General features: G+C 42.5%; 1 protein-coding gene across 1 annotated transcript in view; it reads left to right on the forward strand.

The window, feature by feature from the left end:
- The window catches only part of LOC139470361 (dynein heavy chain domain-containing protein 1-like), a 187,601-nt gene that overhangs the window by 7,353 nt on the left and 156,417 nt on the right, over positions 1–23,831 (forward strand). The window contains exons 7-21 of the mRNA XM_071252756.1: positions 1,674–1,761; positions 2,553–2,620; positions 3,104–3,220; positions 3,789–3,938; positions 4,799–4,968; positions 5,767–5,877; positions 6,836–6,883; positions 10,781–10,864; positions 13,923–14,012; positions 14,286–14,366; positions 17,619–17,779; positions 17,956–18,145; positions 19,101–19,351; positions 19,620–19,776; positions 21,465–21,639. Coding sequence (XP_071108857.1) covers positions 1,674–1,761; positions 2,553–2,620; positions 3,104–3,220; positions 3,789–3,938; positions 4,799–4,968; positions 5,767–5,877; positions 6,836–6,883; positions 10,781–10,864; positions 13,923–14,012; positions 14,286–14,366; positions 17,619–17,779; positions 17,956–18,145; positions 19,101–19,351; positions 19,620–19,776; positions 21,465–21,639 — 1,941 coding nt within the window. The remainder of the gene's footprint in view (positions 1–1,673; positions 1,762–2,552; positions 2,621–3,103; positions 3,221–3,788; positions 3,939–4,798; positions 4,969–5,766; positions 5,878–6,835; positions 6,884–10,780; positions 10,865–13,922; positions 14,013–14,285; positions 14,367–17,618; positions 17,780–17,955; positions 18,146–19,100; positions 19,352–19,619; positions 19,777–21,464; positions 21,640–23,831) is intronic.

The raw sequence follows: 23,831 nt of genomic DNA on the forward strand, positions 1-23,831 counted from the left end.
AAATGAAATTACTTTTGATTTAGTTTTATGTGCATTGATGATTGTTTGAGGGTTGTGTCAGTAGATCAGTGTACAGTAGTATAATCCATGGATAGGGAGAGCCTTGAGGCAGACAAAGCCACGAAGAAGGACAAAAACTACAATAACATACAGAAAGTCAGGATGCAGAAGGGTCGTTAAGAACTCACGTTGGGATTGCACGGTCAGGCTCATCGCATCTCATTTGCCTGGATTGATGCTCATAATCTGTCACTGGATTGTCTGGTCCAGACTGCCATCATATAGCTGGAATATTGCTGAGTGCGACGTAAATAAAACAATTGCATAAAAGATGTTGTGTTTTATGACTGCTTCATATACCAGTTGAAATAAGCAAGGACTGTTCCCCTGTTTGTTGGCAAGCATCACAATGTGTCAAACAAACTGATTGCTGTTGGACATAACAGATACTTTCTGTATCATTCTCTACAAATAATGTACATTGCATAAAAGAATAATAATAACATTGCACAAGATCTTACCATACTTGAATGTGGCTGTTATTACATATGTGGATTCCTTGAATTGAGATGTTATAGCATATGTGCATTCCTTGAATTGATCTGTTTAATACATATTAGGATTCCTTGAATTGAGTTGTTATAGCATATGTCAATTCCTTGAATTGATCTGTTATAACATATGTGGATTCCTTGAATCGATTTGTTATAACATGTGTGGTTTCCTTGAATCGATTTGTTATAACATATGTGGATTCCTTGAATTGATCTGTTATAAATTATGTGGATTCCTTGAATTGATCTGTTATAACATATGTGGATTCCTTGAATTGATCTGTTATAACATATGTGGATTCCTTGAATTGATCTGTTATAACATATTTGGATTCCTTGAATTGATCTGTTATAACTTATGTAGATCCCTTAAATGGATCTGTTATAACATACGTGGATTCCTTGAATTAATCTGTTATGATATATGTGGATTCCTTGAATTGAGCTGTTATAGCATATGTGGATTCCTTGAATTGATCTGTTGTCACATACTTGGATTCCTTGAATTGAGCTGTTATAGCGTACAGGGATTCCTTGAATTGAGCTGTTATAACATATGTGGATTCCTTGAATTGAGCTGTTATAACATACATGGATTCCTTGAATGTGGCTGTTATAGCATATGTGGATTCCTTGAAGTGAGCTGTTATAACATATGCTGTATGTGGATTCCTTGAATTCGGCTGTTATAACATATGTTGAATGTGGATTCCTTGAATTCAGCTGTTATAACATATGTTGAATGTGGATTCCTTGAATTCAGCTGTTATAACATATGTTGAATGTGGTTTCCTTGAATTAAGCTGTTATAACCTATGTTGAATGTGGATTCCTTGAATACAGGATTTATAACCTATGTTGAATGTGGATTCCTTGAATTCAGCTGTTATAACATATGTTGAATGTGGATTCCTTGAATTCAGCTGTTATAACATATGTTGAATGTGGTTTCCTTGAATTAAGCTGTTATAACATATGTTGAATGTGGATTCCTTGAATACAGGATTTATAACCTATGTTGAATGTGGATTCCTTGAATTCAGCTGTTATAACATATGTTGAATGTGGATTCCTTGAATTCAGCTGTTATAACATATGTTGAATGTGGAATGTTTTCAGAATGAGGAAGAGATGATGCCCTCACAGAAGCTGACTATTGGAGACCTCGGGCACTCGCTGGGGGATGTGGCCCTGGAGATGGCGGCACGTAAGTCTTAGCATTGTTGGGCGTTATAGGAAACTAGTATAGGATTGAAAAATTCATCAAAATTACTTCATTTTCCAATGAAACATTGCCCTCACGTTGAAGACCCAGTGCGGTCAGGTACATGGGTTCAAAGTTCATTCTTTGCATGACCTGACCTGATTTCCCTGGAATAGGCATTGTAAAAACGTCACTCACTCATTTTCATGCTATTTATTTTCTACATGTTATTATCCACAAAGTTTTCATTTCTTTTCAATGCAATTATGTCACTGTCACTGATTGTTAGTCATGTCACTGGTTAAAAGTCACACATTTTCAGTCACGTTAGTGTGTGATTTGGGTTGTAACTACACAGATGCAAGAAACAGCGGATCTGTGATACTTCATACAAGATCAATTTGTTTTAGTTTATTTAATTTATCTGCATTTGCCTTGTTTATATTTTGTTTAATGCTGTATACAATAAAACTTTGTTAGTGTGGACTCTAGTCTAGTCTTAAGTCAAGAAACCTTGCCTTCCATGGTATTAGGGAGGGTGGGGTAGCCTAGTGGTTAAAGTGTTTGCTCATCATGCTGAAGCCGTGGGATCGATTCCCCACATGGGTACAATGTGGTATGACTATGGAAAGATCTATCTGCAACTAAAGGGACAGTACTCATAGTTATGAGATTGGTAATGTGAACAGCTCCACTGACGTAGTCCAGATTAACAAGGTTTCAGTGTTGCCGCGTACTGGCATTGCTATGTATTGTGTTGTGTTGCTCTGTGTCACCTCTGCTACAACACACAGGCGAGTCCATCTGGAGCCACTGTCTGGGGACCACAGCACTTGCACTCAGCACCCACATACCACAGCAGGTACTGTCTTCAGCCACCTCCCATAGCATTCACACGGTTTATTTATTAAAGAGAATTGTGCAATTTTGTTATTTAGATGTACATGTTAGAATTTATTAATATAGAAATAATCATATATTCTTTTGAAAATTTGTGATATTCATTGTAGGTACCAAATTTTGATATACTTAAAATAGTTATTAATATCTTTGCAAATAATCTTCGTGTTTTGAGTTTTCATTTATGATGGTAAAAAAGTGGTTTTGTTATGTAGTTGGTAATATTATGTTTGTCAAGAAAAAGAAAATCTTTGTCTACTCAAGTCTGCCAAAATGGCATGATAAATGTCTGACAAGGTACGGTAAGATAATACATGATAAATAGAATATACGGAATTTTTTGTCAAGAAAGAATTTTGTCTCTAGTGACCTGAAAAAAACCCATGGTCAAGTAACTTGCTGAAACAACCAATAAGACAAGTCAAATGTCGTCAAATATTTGCAGCCCAAATCACCATCACCACCGAGTAGCTTCAGGTCAAGGTCAGTGTCCCAGAGTGTGACCTCACCGCGGGATAGTGAGAAGAAGACGCCACGTAAAGATGTCATCCAGTCAATACAGGTTAGAAAACCTACTCAGCTGCAAGGTGTGTGATGGTAGGATTGAATACATGTCTTTTCTGCACCTTCATGCAAGGTAAGGGGGCATGAGTGACACAGTCATCGAAGGTGCTGCGATTCACTGTGCAGAGTTGCGTCTCTTGGGCACACCAGAAACCTATGATTGTGGATTCGAATCCCGGTTCACCCCAATTATGTTTCTAAGTTTGTCAGCACCATACTCGTGCTCGTGGGTTTCACCAAAGTGGTAACGTCTGAGACCTGCTTTCCTCCCACATTAAGCTGACACACCATGATGTAACTGTAATATTGTTAAAAGCAGCGTTATACCCAACTCACTCACGCACACAAAGTAAACATGTTTTGTTACAATACTTCCCTTCAGCTGGATCCTTTACTTGGTACTGGAAACCACACCCACGTATACAGTGTACCTTGAGGAGATGACAGTGAGCAGGGCAGCACACTTATGTGGTATATGTCCATCATGGAACAATCCCAACTTACACAAAATCATTGTGTTCAATCAGTTTTCCGTTCAGTCGTGCATGTTGTCATTGTCCTTCCAGGAAGAATATATCCCAACCATGAATGGGCGAGAGGCGGTGGAATATTTTGCAAGATGTCATCATATTGGCCAGATCAAGTCCATCCACTTCAACCTGTCACCTAGCAGGCACTACAGGCCCTACGACCTCATCTCTGTACAGAAAAACAAGGTGAGAGGAGACTAGCGCTCGGTGACATTTAGGCTTTGTGAGCCATGTTACAATGTTATGTTATTTTCAGTCCTTAATCAGAGAAACTAATCATCTTGTTTTACAATTTTTGTCGATTTGCAAAGTCCATGGGGCCAGTCAGTATCGATTATGATCCTTGGTTCTAATTCCAGTATCGATTATGATCCTTGGTTCAAATCCCAGTATCGATTATGATCCTTGGTTCAAATCCCAGTATCGATCATGATCCTTGGTTCAAATTCCAGTATTGATCATGATCCTTTGTTTAAATCCCAGTATCGATTATGATCCTTGGTTCAAATCCCAGTATCAATCATGATCCTTGGTTCAAATCCCAGTATCGATTATGATCCTTGGTTGTCAGTTTCATACCCTTCATCCCTTCAGATTTGTCCTCCACATTAAGTTGATGTGCAGTGATATGACTGAACTACTGCTCTACGATGCATTTAACATAGCTCACTCATGCCATCACATGCTTCTGGAAAAATATATCATATATGAGTATATTCTATATGTATTTTCAAAGAGAACATACGATTGCACTTTTAGTCTTGTCCACATACTGTGTCATAAATAAAGTGAAACCTCATTAACAAAATCCTTCAACTCAATATGTCCTCATAGATTTAACAATACTCATGAACAAGATGATTTTAAACTGAATATTTAAACCTTGTAAACCTCATTAACATGGTCCTTTAACTCAATATATCCTGATATTGTCATGGTCCCAGCAGCATGTTTCTTGGCACCATGGTTATACAACCACCATCAAGCTACAGACAACTAGATATAGATTTGATACTGTGTTGTAAGACAAAGAGTGGTGATTGCAGGCCAACAGTGAACACTATGTGTTCTCCACATTCGGTGTTCTCCATGTGTATGAACACCTGCCCAATGAGAGCCTGACCCTGGGGGAGTGGCAGAGAGAGGCTGTGTTATGGAAGGCTCTTTCATCAGTACCCTTCTTCAAGAACTATCTCATCAAGAAAATGTTTGATAGGTAAGTAGATGCTTCTCTGTTCATCTTCTGAGTAAAAGATAGATACTGATGGAAAAAAATAAAAGAATAGTTAAAAAGGTTTTGTTGGTGGGAAGCAAGCATGTTTTGTTGTTGGAAAGCATATTTGTTGTTGGGAAGCATGTTTTGTTGTTGTTGGGAAGCATGTTTTGTTGTTGGGAAGCATGTTTTGTTCATGGGAGGCATGTTTTGTTCATGGAAAGCATGTTTTGTTGTTTGAAAGCATGTTTTTCGTGGGAGGCATGTCTTGTTGTTGGGAGGCATGTTTTGTTGCTGGGAAGCATGTTTTGTTGTTTGAAAGCATGTTTTGTTCATGGGAGGCATGTCTTGTTGATGGGAAGCATGTTTTGTCACTGAATAGCATGTTTTCTTGATGGGAAGCATGTTTTGTTGTTTGAAAGCATGTTTTGTTCGTGGGAGGCATGTCTTGTTGATGGTAAGCATGTTTTGTCATTGGATAGCATGTTTTGTTGTTGGGAAGCATGTTTTGTTGTTTGAAAGCATGTTTTGTTCGTGGGAGGCATGTCCTGTTGATGGTAAGCATGTTTTGTCACTGGATAGCATGTTTTGTTGATGGGAAGCATGTTTTGTCACTGGATAGCATGTTTTGTTGTTGGGAAGCATGTGTTGTTGATGGGAAACATGTTTTTTCAGTATTCATATATGTTCCTGGAATGTAAGAGGGGCGGTCTGAAATATGAAAAAGTTTCCTTGTTTTTGTCAATCAGTATTTTAGGATGAAACTGTTTTTATTTTATTTCTGCTCTCTGTAAACTATAGATGGCGCACCAACAAGTTGTACCTGGACTACCTGCGGAGACAGGAGATGATTGCCAACGGCCTCCTTCATAACATCCCAGCATTTGGGGCAGGCCTTCTCCAGGTGTCAAGGTAAATCTAAGTTTCATGTCTGGAATTGTAAGAAATCATTTACGTAACTATTTGATTGGCAACATGAGAAAAGTGTGATGTTTTATGCACCTCATCTATACGGGACAGGTAATTTAGAGTCGTGATAGCTTTTGGCGCCTTCCTGTTTTGCTGTGTTGGTGTATTGCATATGTATTGCATGGTGTATTGTATATACCCGTTGCACATTTGGTGAAAATATAAGGTTGGAAGTGGGGTATAATCACGGCAGTAGTGACCCTTGGTCAGGATATGTATGTCCCAGGACCCTATGCTTGTCGTAATGACTGCCATGTTTAACCTGGATGATTGTCTGTTATAAAAGCCCACCTGATGTGGCCAAATCCCAGGCAACATCCATCAACACACCTGCCATTTTGGTGTGATTGTGCACTTAATTGGCCAGGTCACAGCTTTCACCTTCCTCAACTGGAAAATTCAATCCTTTACATTTGACATTCTACAAGCATTGTGTCCACCTAACACCCTTCTATATGCTATTAATACAAGCATTGTGTCCACCTTGCTATTAATACAAGCATTGTGTCCACCTAATACCCTTCTATATGCTATTAATACAAGCATTGGGTCCACCTAATACCCTTATATATGCTATTAATACAAGCATTGGGTCCACCTAATACCCTTATATATGCTATCAATACAAGCATTGGGTCCACCTAATACCCTTATATATGCTATTAATACAAGCATTGGGTCCACCTAATACCCTTATATATGCTATTAATACAAGCATTGGGTACCAGTAACATATTCTGTTTGTGAGTCCAGGAGAGCCACAAAATACAGAGATACTATTTAGGAACCGTGACAGAGATTGGGCACAGCATTGGAAGAACTATTCTTTACAATTTGTATATGCAGTCATGACATCACACACACAGAATGATGAAATCTAACCTGAATTATTTCTTTGCAGACTGCTGAAGGAAGTGATCACTATAAACTTCTTACCTTTTGAAACTGAGTGAGTGCCTTCAGATTCTAACCTGAGGGATTGGAGATAACGGACTAAATATTATGAACTAAAGCTATACATGGTTAATTTTATATCTTATCCTGCATTGCTACCTTGATGCTTTACGGCTGTTTCTGACTGGGAAGATGGAGCTGTGAGAGATCCTGGCTGCAGAAGTTGTGTCCCAAGCAGTTGTGTGGCATATATCCTCCCACAGCTAACACATGACCGGAAGTAGTGAAGTCACGTATAAACACATTACTGCTAGTTATCGGACTGTACAGATGTTTGTGAATAAAGCTCCCCAGTTTTCAAAAACCAGATAGCATCCTTTGCCTATCCTTTTGCTTATCCTTTGATAACCAATACGCCCTCGATTGTACATATCATAGTCTGGTGTACTGGGGTGGTCCTTCCCACACTAACTTCGCATGTGTGTTGTACCTGTCACCATCTTGTTTTGCCATGTAGCCATGTTTACAGGTCTTGTGCTTTGATATGTCAAAATTCCTGTCTTAGCTCTTGTTCATGTGCTATATACGTTCCTATTCTGGGCTTTTTAAGTGTGTAACTATACTCTTTATATCGTAATTTTCTCTTGTAAAAGTTTGTGTAATAATTACATGCCCGTCCCTCTTTGGTGACATGTGTGTCCTCTCTGCTTGCGCAATTTGGTCCTTCCCGCCGGATGCCATGCTCACAGATTTGATATCGGCTTTGGATGATGTTTTCTACAAGCCGTTCCTCACTTCTGCATTTGAGGCACCTCGTTACCGGAAACAAGATTTTCTCATTCATGCGATCAAGCCACAGATAGAGCACACTGTCTTGATGATGATTTACATCGCATAACTGGTTTCTCTAGGCCAACCACTCTGCGTATGCCCAACACTCGGCTCACCTTCATTGAGACTGAGATTTGGTGGTCTCGCAAGCCCTTATCTGTCTTGGCCTCTTCTGCCAGAGCCACTGATCAGGACCTCACCGAGGACAGTAGATTGGGTCGATCACTTGCATGCTATGTCTTTTCAACTACGTCAAATTGACCGTCTGTTTAATTATCTCTGGGCGTCCTTGACAGAGATCACCACAACCAGGCACCTCGGTTATCTTGCCTTAACTTATTGGGATTCTGAGTTCAAGAGGCAACTCCTACAACAGCCTTGGAGTGCATCCTCGTTCTTTAATTGCACCATCTCTGAAACACATGCATGTGTCTCCAGCTTTGCCCTTGATGAAATGGCGCTTAAGGCACTGGAGCATTGTCTCCAATCAATCCAAATTCAAACCATCTAATTATCAGCCAAGACGGGGCTCTCTCAAGGCTCCCCCCCCCCCCCCTAGTCATCTTCCTTTTGTGGCAAGGGTCAGGATCTCCTAAAGCCACAAAGAAATGATCTACCTCATTGTCGCCAAACCAAGTCCAGTGGTGGTCATCGCGGAGGCAGGCCCTGGAGCCTGGTGCCTGGGTTCTCCCGATCCATGTGGTCCCAGTCAGAGACACTCAGATAAGAGATTGGGCAGGTTTTGGGCCAATTGGACAATTCTTCAAGATCCGTCACCAGCATCCTTCGTCAGGGGTACCGGTTCCTGCTTATAATAGACCCACTGTCAACTTTTTACGCCCACCTTGATTAGGCTCAGCTATTGCTTCAGACCATTCAGCTTCTGTCGCTCAAGCAGGTGGTTGAGACTGTTCCTGATCCAGTGGTGCATCTGGGATTCTACCCTCAAGTGTTTCTGGTTCCTAATAAGGATTCATCCAAATTCTGTATGAATCGCGCTGTCCTCAACAAGCGTTACCTGGAACATCCTCCCTATTTTTCTCTGACGACATTGAGACTGCTCAGGACCAGGATGACCCCATCCACCCCAGTTGCAGTTCCTTAGGTTCTATTTCCAGGGTACCCAGTACCAGTTGGCAGTCCTACCATTTGGCATTTCCATGGCCCCGTGGTTATTTACCCGGAATTACAAAGTCAGTTACTGTATACCTGCACCCGAGGAACGTTCAGTTCAAGTCTTACATCAACGACTGTCTACTGAACCATCAGGACCCGGAAAGCCTCCTTCACTGGTATTTCACTCAACTGGGATGGATCAGTTAGAAGCTCAAGGTGGAACTCACTCCATCCTTCAAGCTCAAATTCATAGGCGGCCTACGCTCAAGCCCACACTCACCTGTTCGTCAATGCCTCACGACAGGATTTGGGGTCTTATCTGGGGGACCAGACTGTCTCCAGGCTGTGGTCAAACGATGAGCAATAGAGGCACATCAACAGTTTGGTTTTGAAGTTGCTCCGTACCGCTCCCTTTGAACCACTCAACTCACTGTCTTTCTTCAATCTTACCTAGAAGACTGTGATTCTTTTGGCGTTAGCTATGGCAGCTCGAGTCAGCAAGTTACACACCCTTGACATCTCCTGAATACGATTCAAGCGTAGAGCGTATGGTGCTGTCCATCTTGGGTTGTGCTGGGATTTGATTGCTAACAATCATATAACACACAGGACAGCCGGACAGATCTTTCACTGTTCCTCCCTTATCGTTTATAGTGGATTCTGAGGCACTGGACGGGGATGAACTACTTCTGTGCCCAGTTTGGGCCTTACAGGTTTTCCTTCATTGATCCAAGACACAACATGAATCTCGGAAATGACTGTTCATTCCAGTTTCACCTACATTCCAGTTGGAAGTTATATCAGTGAGGCTGCGCTCCATCATCCTACAAGCTTACGACCTTGCCGGTTTGGACCCGCCCAGAACCAACAACCCCCTTGAGATTCGAGCTGTCGCTTTGACAATGGCTCTCTCCACAGCAATTGCTCCATTAAATCCATCATGGAGGGTTGCTTTTGGTTCTCGGATACTGTCTTCGCCAGTCATTATCTCCGAGATGTGGCTCTTGACTATGTGCAAGGTGTTCTTAGCCTTGGTCCCCTGGTGGTGGCGCAGCAGGTCACAGTCTCAAGATGGTCTTGGATTTTACACTCCGGAACTGACCCTGCGATGTCTCTGGTGTTAATTACCCCAGACTAGAGGATTTTGTGTTTCCGTTTATTCCAGCTGCTTGAATTGGAATTTAGAATGTGGCCGACGCACTTTTCTACTTTTCTGGATTTCACACCTCTTACTCTCTCTCGTGTGGTTTCCGGTTTTTCGGCACAGGATGCTATCTGGTGACCTGACTTGTCAGAGGGTCTCTCCTGAAGTTCCATCTGAAAGATATGCCTCCCTCCATTTCGTCTGATAAAAATGCATTGAGGTAGTAATGCAGGATAAGATAAAAACATTTAATAAAATCTAAAATATTTTTACATTTGGATACTTATCCTGCATTACTATGTCAAAAGTGCCTGCCCATCGCTTGGCTGTCTCCCTGCAAAGTTTCCAGGTGTCCGTACAAGCAGTAATGTGGCAACACATGACTTTACCACTTCCGGTCATGTGGTAGCTGTGGGAGAGCATTTGCCACACAACTGGTTGGAGCAACAACTTCTGCCAGCCAGCTCCATCTTTTTCTAGTCAGAAACAGCGTTAAAAGCATGAAGCTACCAGTGCAGGATAAGTATCCAAATGTAAAATATATTTAGATTTTACGAATATTGCATTGGAACATGAAAACACAAAAACTTAAACTATGTTGAATGTTATATAGGCATTTGAAAGACTTGTACGTCAGAACCAGGTTTCATGTGAATGAAGAGTTATAACATTCAACAATCCAGGTGTGCCTTTCCACGATAAAGAATTTCCCTATTCATCTTGGTCAGTTGTCAAAAATTTTAAAAGAAGATCCAAAGAGAAAAAGCACTTTACAAGTATATCAGCTAGCAATCTTTTCCTGTGATGATAAGCCAGAGTGGCAAGTCTCAGTAATGATGAACACTTGATCCTGTGCTTCAGCAAAACCTACCAGCTGGGGGAATATGAGAACAGCATCAACTACAAGAACATCCAGGCAGATAAACTCTTGGAGAGATTCTTCAGGTGAGCTGGAAGTCGGGGACAGTAATTGGCACAAGTAACAACGCGTGTCAGTCTGACGTTGATTAATGAACAATTTGCATACTCGTATATGCAAGGGGCCGACGTATGGTTCCTGTAGGAAGTGACAACTTGGAGACGATGGCTTGCGGTATATACAGTTTTACTTTATACATGTAGATAAATGCATACAAATGACACTATGTGCCAAGTCAGCACATAGTGGTAGTGCTTGTTGTCTTGGTGCCCCGGAGCACCCCGCCTAACCCTAGCTAGGCTAAGGGTAAGACCTTTCTTTTCTCCTTTTCTCCTGGACCAAGGCTTATATAGCCAAGGTCACCTGACATTTAGTAGTAATAAATATAAATGTAAACAGTAAATCATCAGTGACATACTTGCACATCCTGTTCAGGATGGCAGACAGTCGATGTACACAAAAATGGGGATTAACAAATAGGATTAGCATCTTATAAATAACAGCAATTAAATGTTTCGAGGCATATAGATGTCATGGCTCCAGGGTAATGAGCCTTTGCAATCAAATGTTCTTCAGACAATGGGTGTCGTAAATCAGTCACCATGACAACTTCCCTCCGTTACGTGAAGCTTGGACCCCAAGCTTATATGAGTCCAAATTGATATGTGTGAGTTTTTTCACCAAAAACAACCATGCAAATGTGAACAAAATCAGTTACATGAAATCCTTATGCAACAAATATATCTATGCAGTGACGGTATGAAAGTGATCATCTAGCCAATTTGAATTAGTGCCAGTTTGAAAACTAACCAAGTGATCTTTATAATGTGCAATTTCCCTACAAGGTAATTACTGCTTTTCACAGATTCAATAAATATATCACTGAAGGTTCTTTGAATTCAGGAGTCTGGCTTGGCGGTGCGACTCAGTACCGAATAATGATAATGAGTAATGTCATAAAAAGTACAAATTAAACATCTCAGCAAATATTTCGCATAAAGAAATTTGAAACCAGGAGTCTAGCTTTACCGCGTGACTCAAACGGTACTTGTGGGTAATATTGCCCTTTTAAGTACAATGGGTGCTCTTCCCGTGTCTTTGACGGAGCTTGCCCATATATTGTGGGTGCGATGCCCAAGAAAAAAAATCCTTAATTCCGACATCAAAATTCTGAAATGCTGAATACTGCTGTGCTGTTAATTACTTAATACTGACATACAATAAACATATGTGTAGGGGTGGCTCACCCAAGAATATCCCTAATCTGAATTCAAAGTCCTAGACAATACATTCAATTTTGTACCAAACTGTGCACATTAATTACTTGTAACAATTGACAAATTTTATCGTTTAGATTTTTGAAATTACGAGTCGAGCCTAGAGGTGTGACTCGATAACCCTACAGCTTAGGTTTGTCTGGGCCCTAGCTGCAACTATATGTCTTGCGTGGCCTGGAGACATTTCAAAGATTCCCTACACAATAACTTCAAAGATCTAGCTGACTAAAGATGTAATTTGGAGTATATTGCACATATACAAAACTGAATTTTGGAAAGACACATTTTGGCATTAATATACTGGCTTTGATTAAACATACCTGGTTGCACTATTCAACAGTCACACAATATATATCCTTGATTGAGTCCATGTAAGTAAACACAAATTAGTAAGTCCAAATGAGATATCTTGTACACAGTGTCCATCTTGTAGGTGCCTGTGAGGCGGTTTCTGTATTGTGCAGGGTCTGCATGAAGATGGCTGTGGTCGGGTCTCTGTGGGATAGGCGTGTATACTTCGTTTCTTAGGTCATGTGCAGGAACGACATCTTGAAGGGGAAGTCTTAGCAGTGTTGCTAAGATATTCGAGCAGGGAAGGTTTGGGATCGGAGAACTTGTTCTTGATCGGAGAGGTTCTTGTTCTTTCTTCAATCTTGTTAAAGGCCATTTCTTCGTTCTTGGTGATCGGCCTCCAGGTAGCATATCCTTTTAATAAGAGATAGTCACTTCCTACAGTTTTGTGAACCATATGCCATGCTGCAAAGAGGTACAGGAAAGGACAGACTAAGAAGTATGTCATACCCGATAGCTCCACCAAATTATCAACGCACGTCGTCCGACGTTGATTAATGTACAATTTGCATACTCGTATATGCAAGGGACCGACGTATGGTTCTCAGTAGGAAGTGACAACTTGGAGACGATGGCTTGCGGTATATACAGTTTTACTTTATACATGTAGATAAATGCATACAAATGACACTATGTGCCAAGTCAGCACATAGTGGTAGTGCTTGTTGTCTTGGTGCCCCGGAGCACCCCGCCTAACCCTAGCTAGGCTAAGGGTAAGACCTTTCTTTTCTCCTTTTCTCCTGGACCAAGGCTTATATAGCCAAGGTCACCTGACATTTAGTAGTAATAAATATAAATGTAAACAGTAAATCATCAGTGACATACTTGCACATCCTGTTCAGGATGGCAGACAGTCGATGTACACAAAAATGGGGATTAACAAATAGGATTAGCATCTTATAAATAACAGCAATTAAATGTTTCGAGGCATATAGATGTCATGGCTCCAGGGTAATGAGCCTTTGCAATCAAATGTTCTTCAGACAATGGGTGTCGTAAATCAGTCACCATGACACAAGATCTGTGGGATTTAACCGCTCAGAAAAGTATTTCCTAGGTGACGGTATCTTCACCATATTAATATAACATCTTGGGATACATATAGGATCTATGAATAAAGGCTGCTGGTGACTACAATGGAAGGCTAGTTTTTAGAATTATCATCCGTTATAATTTACCTTGACATCTCAGTATAACTTATTGAGTTTGAATATATCCCATTTTTTTTATATCACAGAAATGTTTGTTAGTCTATATCAGTCAGATATATCTGTGATATAAAGTGACAATGTATGAAGAAACTGTGAATATAACAGGTGGAATAAAAAGGCCAAAAATGACCTACTGTGAACTTAGAAAAAAAGCCATTCTAATCATTTTGTAGATTTTTTCCACTTTTGGAAAACTTTGGGTCATCAGAATATTCATATTGTTGAGTTTGTTGTGGATGTTGCAGCTACTGCAAGGTGGTGGTGGAGGTGACAGCGGAGGAGTCGTTCAAGAAGCTGCGATATTGTGAGGAACAGGTCAAGAAGAAGACGTTCTTGTGAGTAGTTGCAGCCACTGATGGGCCAGGGGCAGACAATAACATCGTTATTCATAAAGCATTGTTATATGAGAAAACATTTAGATACCAGTGAATATTGTGTCATAAGGTATTGCTCGACTGATTGAAATGTTAAAATGTTGAATAAATTGTTTGGTTGAAAATATGAAATTGTTTCTCAGTCAAAGACATATAGACATAAGATTTATTTCATGGAAACTTTGTTTGTGTCCACACAATGCATGAATGTCATCACATCTCTCACTGATGCAGCTCCAAGGACTCTCTGCATCTCCAGCGCACCAAGAAGGAACAGAGAGAGGAGAACCTTCGCATCGCCAAGAGTGAGACGGGGTAGGTACACTTTCACTTGTAATCTAGTCACAGACCAGGCAAAATCAGGACAGACTTATTGTGTCAGCCAAAATCTTGTTGTTACATATATCATGTACATTGTCCCAGCACATCTGTTGACCAGGGTAGAATAGGTCCAGGGTGTCCACACTTGTCATGTAGCCTGTGTATGTCCAGGGTAGAATAGGTCCAGGGTGTCCACAGTTGTCATGTAGCCTGTGTATGTCCAGGGAAGAATAGGTCTAGGGTGTCCACACTTGTCATGTAGCCTGTGTATGTCAAGGGAAGAATAGGTCCTGGGCGTCCACAGTTGTCATATAGCCTGTGTATGTCAAGGGAAGAATAGGTCCTGGGCGTCCACAGTTGTCATATAGCCTGTGTATGTCCAGGGTAGAATAGGTCCTGGGCGTCCACAGTTGTCATATAGCCTGTGTATGTCAAGGGAAGAATAGGTCCTGGGTGTCCAAAGTTGTCATGTAGCCTGTGTATGTCAAGGAAAGAATAGGTCCTGGGCGTCCACAGTTGTCATATAGCCTGTGTATGTCCAGGGAAGAATAGGTCCTGGGCGTCCACAGTTGTCATATAGCCTGTGTATGTCCAGGGTAGAATAGGTCCTGGGCGTCCACAGTTGTCATGTAGCCTGTGTATGTCCAGGGAAGAATAGGTCCAGGGTGTCCACACTTGTCATGTAGCCTGTGTATGTCCAGGGAAGAATAGGTCCAGGGTGTCCACACTTGTCATGTAGCCTGTGTATGTCCAGGGAAGAATAGGTCCAGGGTGTCCACACTTGTCATGTAGCCTGTGTATGTCCAGGGAAGAATAGGTCCAGGGTGTCCACACTTGTCATGTAGCCTGTGTATGTCCAGGGAAGAATAGGTCCAGGGTGTCCACACTTGTCATGTAGCCTTTGTATGTCCAGGGAAGAATAGGTCCTGGGCGTCCACACTTGTCATGTAGCCTGTGTAAGTGCAGCGTAGGTGTCTACACATGGTGTCACAGCAGACGAATGAAGATACAGAGTGTGACCTAGTTGTCTTTTTCCACCTGGGCTGGCAACAACAGGTTAGCTGGACTGTTGCTGAGAGTATCCACACCAACTCTCTCCTTCACTTGTCATGTTGTCTGTGTATGTGCAGCGTGACTGTATCCACACCAACTCTCTCCTTCACTTGTCATGTTGTCTGTGTATGTGCAGCGTGACTGTATCCACACCAACTCTCTCCTTCACTTGTCATGTTGTCTGTGTATGTGCAGCGTGACTGTACCCACACCAACTCTCTCCTTCACTTGTCATGTTGTCTGTGTATGTGCAGCGTGACTGTATCCACACCAACTCTCTCCTTCACTTGTCATGTTGTCTGTGTATGTGCAGCGTGACTGTATCCACACCAACTCTCTCCTTCACTTGTCATGTTGTCTGTGTATGTGCAGCGTGACTGTATCCACACCAACTCTCTCCTTCACTTGTCATGTTGTCTGTGTATGTGCAGCGTGACTGTATCCACACCAACTCTCTCCTTCACTTGTCATGTTGTCTGTGTATGTGCAGCGTGACTGTACCCACACCAACTCTCTCCTTCACTTGTCATGTTGTCTGTGTATGTGCAGCGTGACTGTATCCACACCAACTCTCTCCTTCACATGTCATGTTGTCTGTGTATGTGCAGCATGACTGTATCCACACCAACTCTCTCCTTCACTTGTCATGTTGTCTGTGTATGTGCAGCGTGACTGTACCCACACCAACTCTCTCCTTCACTTGTCATGTTGTCTGTGTATGTGCAGCGTGACTGTACCCACACCAACTCTCTCCTTCACTTGTCATGTTGTCTGTGTATGTGCAGCGTGACTGTATCCACACCAACTCTCTCCTTCACTTGTCATGTTGTCTGTGTATGTGCAGCGTGACTGTATCCACACCAACTCGTTCCTTCACTTGTCATGTTGTCTGTGTATGTGCAGCGTGACTGTATCCACACCAACTCTCTCCTTCACATGTCATGTTGTCTGTGTATGTGCAGCGTGACTGTACCCACACCAACTCTCTCCTTCACTTGTCATGTTGTCTGTGTATGTGCAGCGTGACTGTATCCACACCAACTCTCTCCTTCACTTGTCATGTTGTCTGTGTATGTGCAGCGTGACTGTATCCACACCAACTCTCTCCTTCACTTGTCATGTTGTCTGTGTATGTGCAGCGTGACTGTATCCACACTAACTCTCTCCTTCACTTGTCATGTTGTCTGTGTATGTGCAGCGTGACTGTATCCACACCAACTCTCTCCTTCACTTGTCATGTTGTCTGTGTATGTGCAGCGTGACTGTACCCACACCAACTCTCTCCTTCACTTGTTATGTTGTCTCTGTATGTGCAGCGTGACTGTATCCACACTAACTCTCTCCTTCACTTGTCATGTTGTCTGTGTATGTGCAGCGTGACTGTATCCACACTAACTCTCTCCTTCACTTGTCATGTTGTCTGTGTATGTGCAGCGTGACTGTATCCACACCAACTCTCTCCTTCACTTGTCATGTTGTCTGTGTATGTGCAGCGTGACTGTACCCACACCAACTCTCTCCTTCACTTGTTATGTTGTCTGTGTATGTGCAGCGTGACTGTATCCACACTAACTCTCTCCTTCACTTGTCATGTTGTCTGTGTATGTGCAGCGTGACTGTATCCACACCAACTCTCTCCTTCACTTGTCATGTTGTCTGTGTATGTGCAGAGTGACTGTATCCACACCAACTCTCTCCTTCACATGTCATGTTGTCTGTGTATGTGCAGCGTGACTGTATCCACACTAACTCTCTCCTTCACTTGTCATGTTGTCTGTGTATGTGCTGCGTGACTGTATCCACACCAACTCTCTCCTTCACTTGTCATGTTGTCTGTGTATGTGCAGCGTGACTGTATCCACACCAACTCTCTCCTTCACTTGTCATGTTGTCTGTGTATGTGCAGCGTGACTGTACCCACACCAACTCTCTCCTTCACTTGTCATGTTGTCTGTGTATGTGCAGCGTGACTGTATCCACACCAACTCGTTCCTTCACTTGTCATGTTGTCTGTGTATGTGCAGCGTGACTGTATCCACACTAACTCTCTCCTTCACTTGTCATGTTGTCTGTGTATGTGCAGCGTGACTGTATCCACACCATCTCTCTCCTTCACTTGTCATGTTGTCTGTGTATGTGCAGCGTGACTGTATCCACACCAACTCTCTCCTTCACTTGTGTTGCATGTTTCAGGCGCCTGGGGAACTTTGTGAAGCTGGTGGACCAGCTGATCGTGGAGCACATGTTTCATGTGACCAAGACGCAGGTCATCAGCTTCGTGGAGAAGGTGCTGTGCATCAGTGATGCTCCAAGGGATGGATTCTTCAAGGCCAACCTCGTCTTCACAAAACACGGTGAGAACTTGGACAGACGTCATACACCTATGGTGGAGACAACATGAATACATGATTAAATATTGTATTGCAATCAATGAAGTTATTATAACACTTCAAACATTCTGAAAGTAACTTGTAGGCAAGTAAGACAACAAGCGTTTCATGTAACTGATTTCCCTTAGTTTGTGTTCCAGAGGTGTTGGGTTTGTCCCCTTCCAAGGAGCGTTTCCAGAAGGCTCTCACATCCACCCTGCGTGGCATCCCGAGTGTTCTGTGTGCTAAGGCTGTTCCCATGGATGGCTCTGTGCCGGAACACGACGTCACAGATGAGACAGACCCTGCCGCCAAGTCATACGACAGCACCGACAGACCCAGCGATGCCAAGTAAGTGCACTTACCCTTGCCATTACCTGGGGGATATATTGAGCAATATGGAGCACACACACACAACAGCATTTTGAAACAGTTGAGTGATAGGGGAAGAATCGTCTTGAAGGTAATAATTATATAAAGGGGCAAGTCCTGGAAGTGGCAAGTGGTTGAAAATGTTTACAATAACCCAAGATTCCACAATTCGCATGCTCATATTCTTGAAGCTCTCATTATCAGTCTTTGGTTTCTTTCACTTTGAAAGAGATCATTCAGTGTTTTATATTTTCATTAAGGATAAGAATACTAGTATTCTACTGATATTGTCCATGATTGTCATAAGAAACTATTAATGCCTGCAATATATGTCATTTATTGGCTGACTCTCTCCAACTACTTAAAATTTGATTCCATGACCCTGCTGGTTTGTCTTTCAAAATTTGTTCATGAAATGGCCCTTTCACTCTAATCCTTTTCCCATGAACCTTCAGTGTCAGATATAAATCCTTTGGGAAGAAGAGGTGGTGATGAAGCTTCACAAATAAGGCTGTCTGAATTGGTCCAGGATATTTAGCGCACCGTAGAACCGAGACTCGTAATATGCTGAATAGAATAGGGTGCCCTATCCTTGTATGAACCTGTTGAACCCCTGGTGTATGTTTTCAATGCTTCACTGAATCTGCATGCCTCACACCCAGCAACTAGTGTCACATCCTATTTCAAATTGAGGTAACATAAGATTTTGTTTGTTTGTTGTTTAATGACGCACTCAGCAGTAATCCAGCTTTTTGACAGCTGTCTAAAAATAATCAACCAGATATTACAGTGATTGATATCACTCAGGATACGATGACGTGCATCAGCCAAGTCAGCGAGCCAGACCTCCCGATCCTGTTAGTCACCTATGAAAATGATTACCTGTTTTCTTTCCCAGGCCCTGTAAGATTTCCTGATTTTGTATTTGTCGTAGACCCAGCTCTGTGACAGATGGGAGTAAAATCAGTGCCAAGAGCATAGCGGGGACATCCCAGGTCAGCTCCGTCAGGCAGGAAACTCGCAGTCAGACACTTGCTACCGTCTCAGAGAGTTCCAGGAGGTGCTCAAAAGGCAGTCAGTTTTCTCAAGGTGAAGGGTCAGAGATTGAGGTCATAGAGAAGGAGACAGGCCTTGACCCTAACCTACTAGAAGACCCTGAACCACTACCTAATCTTCCTAAACATTGTAAGTCAGTTATACAAAATCAAGTCACAAAAAGTGACACACGAAACAAGTAAAAAGTATCAATGTGAGCAGTTGCTGGAAACATTTCTGGAACCTTATCTATAATACAGTGTGTTGACTCCTAAGAATAACTCTGAATGTTTTGACCTTCAATGCTGATGTTGCACCTTTAGTGATCACATTGATGGAAGATTGATTGCGGTTGAGAAAATGCTTTGGAAGAACTATTTCCTGGATGAAAATAACATTCTATTGATTCTTTTTACAGCAATTCCACAAAAGGAGGATGATGACCTTGGGGTGGCGACCCCTGACCTGGTAGTGATGAAGGCAGATGAAGGGCTGCTGGTGGTGGAAGGCGAGGGCTTCATGGGGCAGTACTCTCCCCTGTCTCGCGCCAGCCTGGAGGAGAAACTTGCGATGGAGTAAGTGCAGGGAGTGGTTGTGTGTTGTAGCACATCATAGAAATCATTGTAGTGTACAAGGAAAACATTGTAGTGTACAAAGGAAACATTGTAGTGTTAAAAGGAAACACTGTAGTGTACAAAGGAAACATTGTAGTGTACAGAGGAAACATTGTAGTGTACAAAGGAAACATTGCAGTGTACAAAGGAAACACTGTAGTGTGCAGAGGAAACACTGTAGTGTACAAAGGAAACACTGTAGTGTACAAAGGAAACACTGTAGTGTGCAGAGGAAACACTGTAGTGTACAAAGGAAACACTGTAGTGTACAAAGAAAACACTGTAGTGTACAAAGGAAACATTGCAGTGTACAAAGGAAACACTGTAGTGTGCAGAGGAAACACTGTAGTGTACAAAGGAAACACTGTAGTGTACAAAGAAAACACTGTAGTGTACAAAGGAAACACTGTTGTGTACAGAGGAAACACTAGTGTGCAGAGGAAACATTGTAGTGTACAAGGGAAACACTGTAGTGTACAAAGGAAACACTGCAGTGTACAAAGAAAACACTGGAGTGTACAAAGGAAACACTGCAGTGTACAAAGAAAACACTGTAGTGTACAAAGGAAACACTGCAATGTACAAAAAAAACATTAGTGTACAAAGAAAACACTGTAGTGTTAAAAGGAAACACTGTAGTGTACAAAGGAGACACTGTAGTGTACAAAGGAAACACTGCAGTGTACAAAGAAAACACTGTAGTGTTCAAAGGAAACACTGTAGTGTACAAAGGAAACACTGCAGTGTACAAAGGAAACACTGTAGTGTACAAAGGAAACACTGCAGTATACAAAGAAAACACTGCAGTGTACAAAGAAAGCACAGTAGTGTACAAAGAAAACACTATAGTGTTAAAAGGAAACACTGTAGTGTACAAAGGAAACACTGCAGTGTACAAAGAAAACACTGTAGTGTACAAAGGAAACACTGCAGTGTACAAAGGAAACACTGTAGTGTTCAAAGGAAACACTGTAGTGTTCAAAGGAAACACTGTAGTGTACAAAGGAAACACTGCAGTGTACAAAGAAAACACTAGTGTTAAAAGGAAACACTGTAGTGTACAAAGGAAACACTGCAGTGTACAAAGAAAACACTGTAGTGTACAAAGGAAACACTGCAGTGTACAAAGGAAACACTGTAGTGTTCAAAGGAAACACTGTAGTGTTCAAAGGAAACACTGTAGTGTACAAAGGAAACATTGCAGTGTACAAAGAAAACACTAGTGTTAAAAGGAAACACTGTAGTGTACAAAGGAAACACTGCAGTGTACAAAGAAAACACTGTAGTGTTCAAAGGAAACATTGTAGTGTACAGAGGAAACATTGTAGTGTACAGAGGAAACATTGTAGTGTACAGAGGAAACACTGTAGTGGACAAAGAAAACACTGCAGTGTACAAAGAAAACACTGTAGTGTACAAAGGAAACACTGTAGTGTTAAAAGGAAACACAGTAGTGTTCAAAGGAAATCATTGTAGTGTACAAACTAAACAGCTTGGTAAAGTGAAATTTTTCTGTGCTAATGAATGGACAAATCTTTTCAACAGTGAAACATTACCGATCACCAAGGAATAACTGTTATATTTGCCATGCCAGTGGTGCTAAGGAAACAGATTCTCTAATTACTTGAACTGGTGATTCTTTGTTGCAGCTCAGAGTTCCAGGAGGTGCTCAAGAGGCAATCAGAGTTGATGGGCGTGGCTATGGAAGAGGTTGAGCAGTACTGTGAGTTCAACAAATGGCTCAATGAGATTCACCAGTACTGCCACAAGTGGAACAACATGTCTGTCAAGGAGTTCAAGGGTGCAGCAGCATTTGCCATAGAGGTGGGTGGTAGAGTCTTGTCCAATAATAGGTCCCTAGTACCTCTTTCTTGTCTCCCCACAAGGTTCAGGGCAAAATAGGCCCCTAGTGACCATGCTTGTCTCCTCACAAGGTTCAGGGCAAAATAGGCCCCTAGTAGACCATGATTGTCTCCTCACAAGGTTCAGGGCAGAATAGTCCCCTAGTAGACAATGCTTGTCTCCTCACAAGGTTCAGGGCAGAACAGGCCCCTAGTGACCATGCTTGTCTCCTCACAAGGTTCAGGGCAAAATAGGCCCCTAGTGACCATGCTTGTCTCCTCACAAGGTTCAGGGCAAAATAGGCCCCTAGTGACCATGCTTGTCTCCTCACAAGGTTCAGGGCAAAATAGGCCCCTAGTGACCATGCTTGTCTCCTCATAAGGTTCAGGGCAAAATAGGCCCCTAGTGACCATGCTTGTCTCCTCACAAGGTTCAGGGCAGAACAGGCCCCAAGTGACCATGCTTGTCTCCTCATAAGGTTCAGGGCAGAACAGGCCCCTAGTGACCATGCTTGCCTCCTCACAAGGTTCAGGGCAGAACGGACCCCTAGTGACCATGAATGTCTCCTCACAAGGTTCAGGGCAGAACAGGCTCCTAGTGACCATGCATGTCTCCCCACAAGGTTCAGGGCATAATAGGCCCCTAGTACCTCTTATATCCTCACAGGTTTCAGGACAGAACAGCCCCCAAGTATCCCATCTATGTCTCCTATCAAGGATCAGGGCAGAATAGGCCCCTAGTACCTTTTGCGTGTCTCCTAACACGGATCAGGGCAGAATAGGACCCAAGTACCTCATTCATGTCTCCTAACATGGATCAGGGCAGAATAGGCCCCTAGTACCTTTTGAGTGTCTTCTAACACGGATCAGGGCAGAATAGGCCCCTAGTACCTTTTGAGTGTCTTCTAACACGGATCAGGGCAGAATAGGCCCCTAGTACCTTTTGAGTGTCTTCTAACACGGATCAGGGCAGAATAGGCCCCTAGTACCTTTTGAGTGTCTTCTAACACGGATCAGGTCAGAATAGGCCCCTAGTACCTTTTGAGTGTCTTCTAACACGGATCAGGGCAGAATAGGCCCCTAGTACCTTTTGAGTGTCTTCTAACACGGATCAGGGCAGAATAGGCCCCTAGTACCTTTTGAGTGTCTTCTAACACGGATCAGGGCAGAATAGGCCCCTAGTACCTTTTGAGTGTCTTCTAACACGGATCAGGTCAGAATAGGCCCCTAGTACCTTTTGAGTGTCTTCTAACACGGATCAGGTCAAAATAGGCCCCTAGTACCTTTTGCGTGTCTCCTAACACGGACTAGGGCAGAATAGGACCCAAGTACCTCATTCATGTCTTCTAACACGGATCAGGGCAGAATAGGCCCCTAGTACCTTTTGAGTGTCTTCTAACACGGATCAGGTCAGAATAGGCCCCTAGTACCTTTTGAGTGTCTTCTAACACGGATCAGGACAGAATAGGCCCCTAGTACCTTTTGAGTGTCTTCTAACACGGATCAGGACAGAATAGGCCCTAGTGCCTTTTGAGTGTCTTCTAACACGGATCAGGGCAGAATAGGCCCTAGTGCCTTTTGAGTGTCTTCTAACACGGATCAGGTCAGAATAGGCCCCTAGTACCTTTTGAGTGTCTTCTAACACGGATCAGGACAGAATAGGCCCTAGTGCCTTTTGAGTGTCTTCTAACACGGATCAGGGCAGAATAGGCCCTAGTGCCTTTTGAGTGTCTTCTAACACGGATCAGGGCAGAATAGGCCCCTAGTACCTTTTGAGTGTCTTCTAACACGGATCAGGTCAGAATAGGCCCCTAGTACCTTTTGAGTGTCTTCTAACACGGATCAGGTCAGAATAGGCCCCTAGTACCTTTTGAGTGTCTTCTAACACGGATCAGGACAGAATAGGCCCTAGTGCCTCATGCTTGTTGCCTGATGAGGTCATTGCTGAAGATTTTATAAAACTAAAACTGATTATTGTCAGTCCACCTCCATGTTGCTGGAATGTTATACAACACACAAACTAGCAGCAGAATAATCCCCAAGTAATGTGTGCTTTGTTTGAGCTGCTTGCTGCCTCCACACAGTTGTCAGGGCAGAATAGACTATTGTACCCCCATGCCTGTCTACCCATGGGGTCAGGCAGATCTGTTTGGTTCTGGTTCCTCACTCTTTCAC

Source organism: Haliotis cracherodii, unplaced genomic scaffold, assembly GCF_022045235.1.
Source record: "Haliotis cracherodii isolate W230 unplaced genomic scaffold, xgHalCrac1.p SCAF_20, whole genome shotgun sequence".
In the NCBI taxonomy this organism is placed as follows: Eukaryota; Metazoa; Mollusca; class Gastropoda; order Lepetellida; family Haliotidae; genus Haliotis; species Haliotis cracherodii.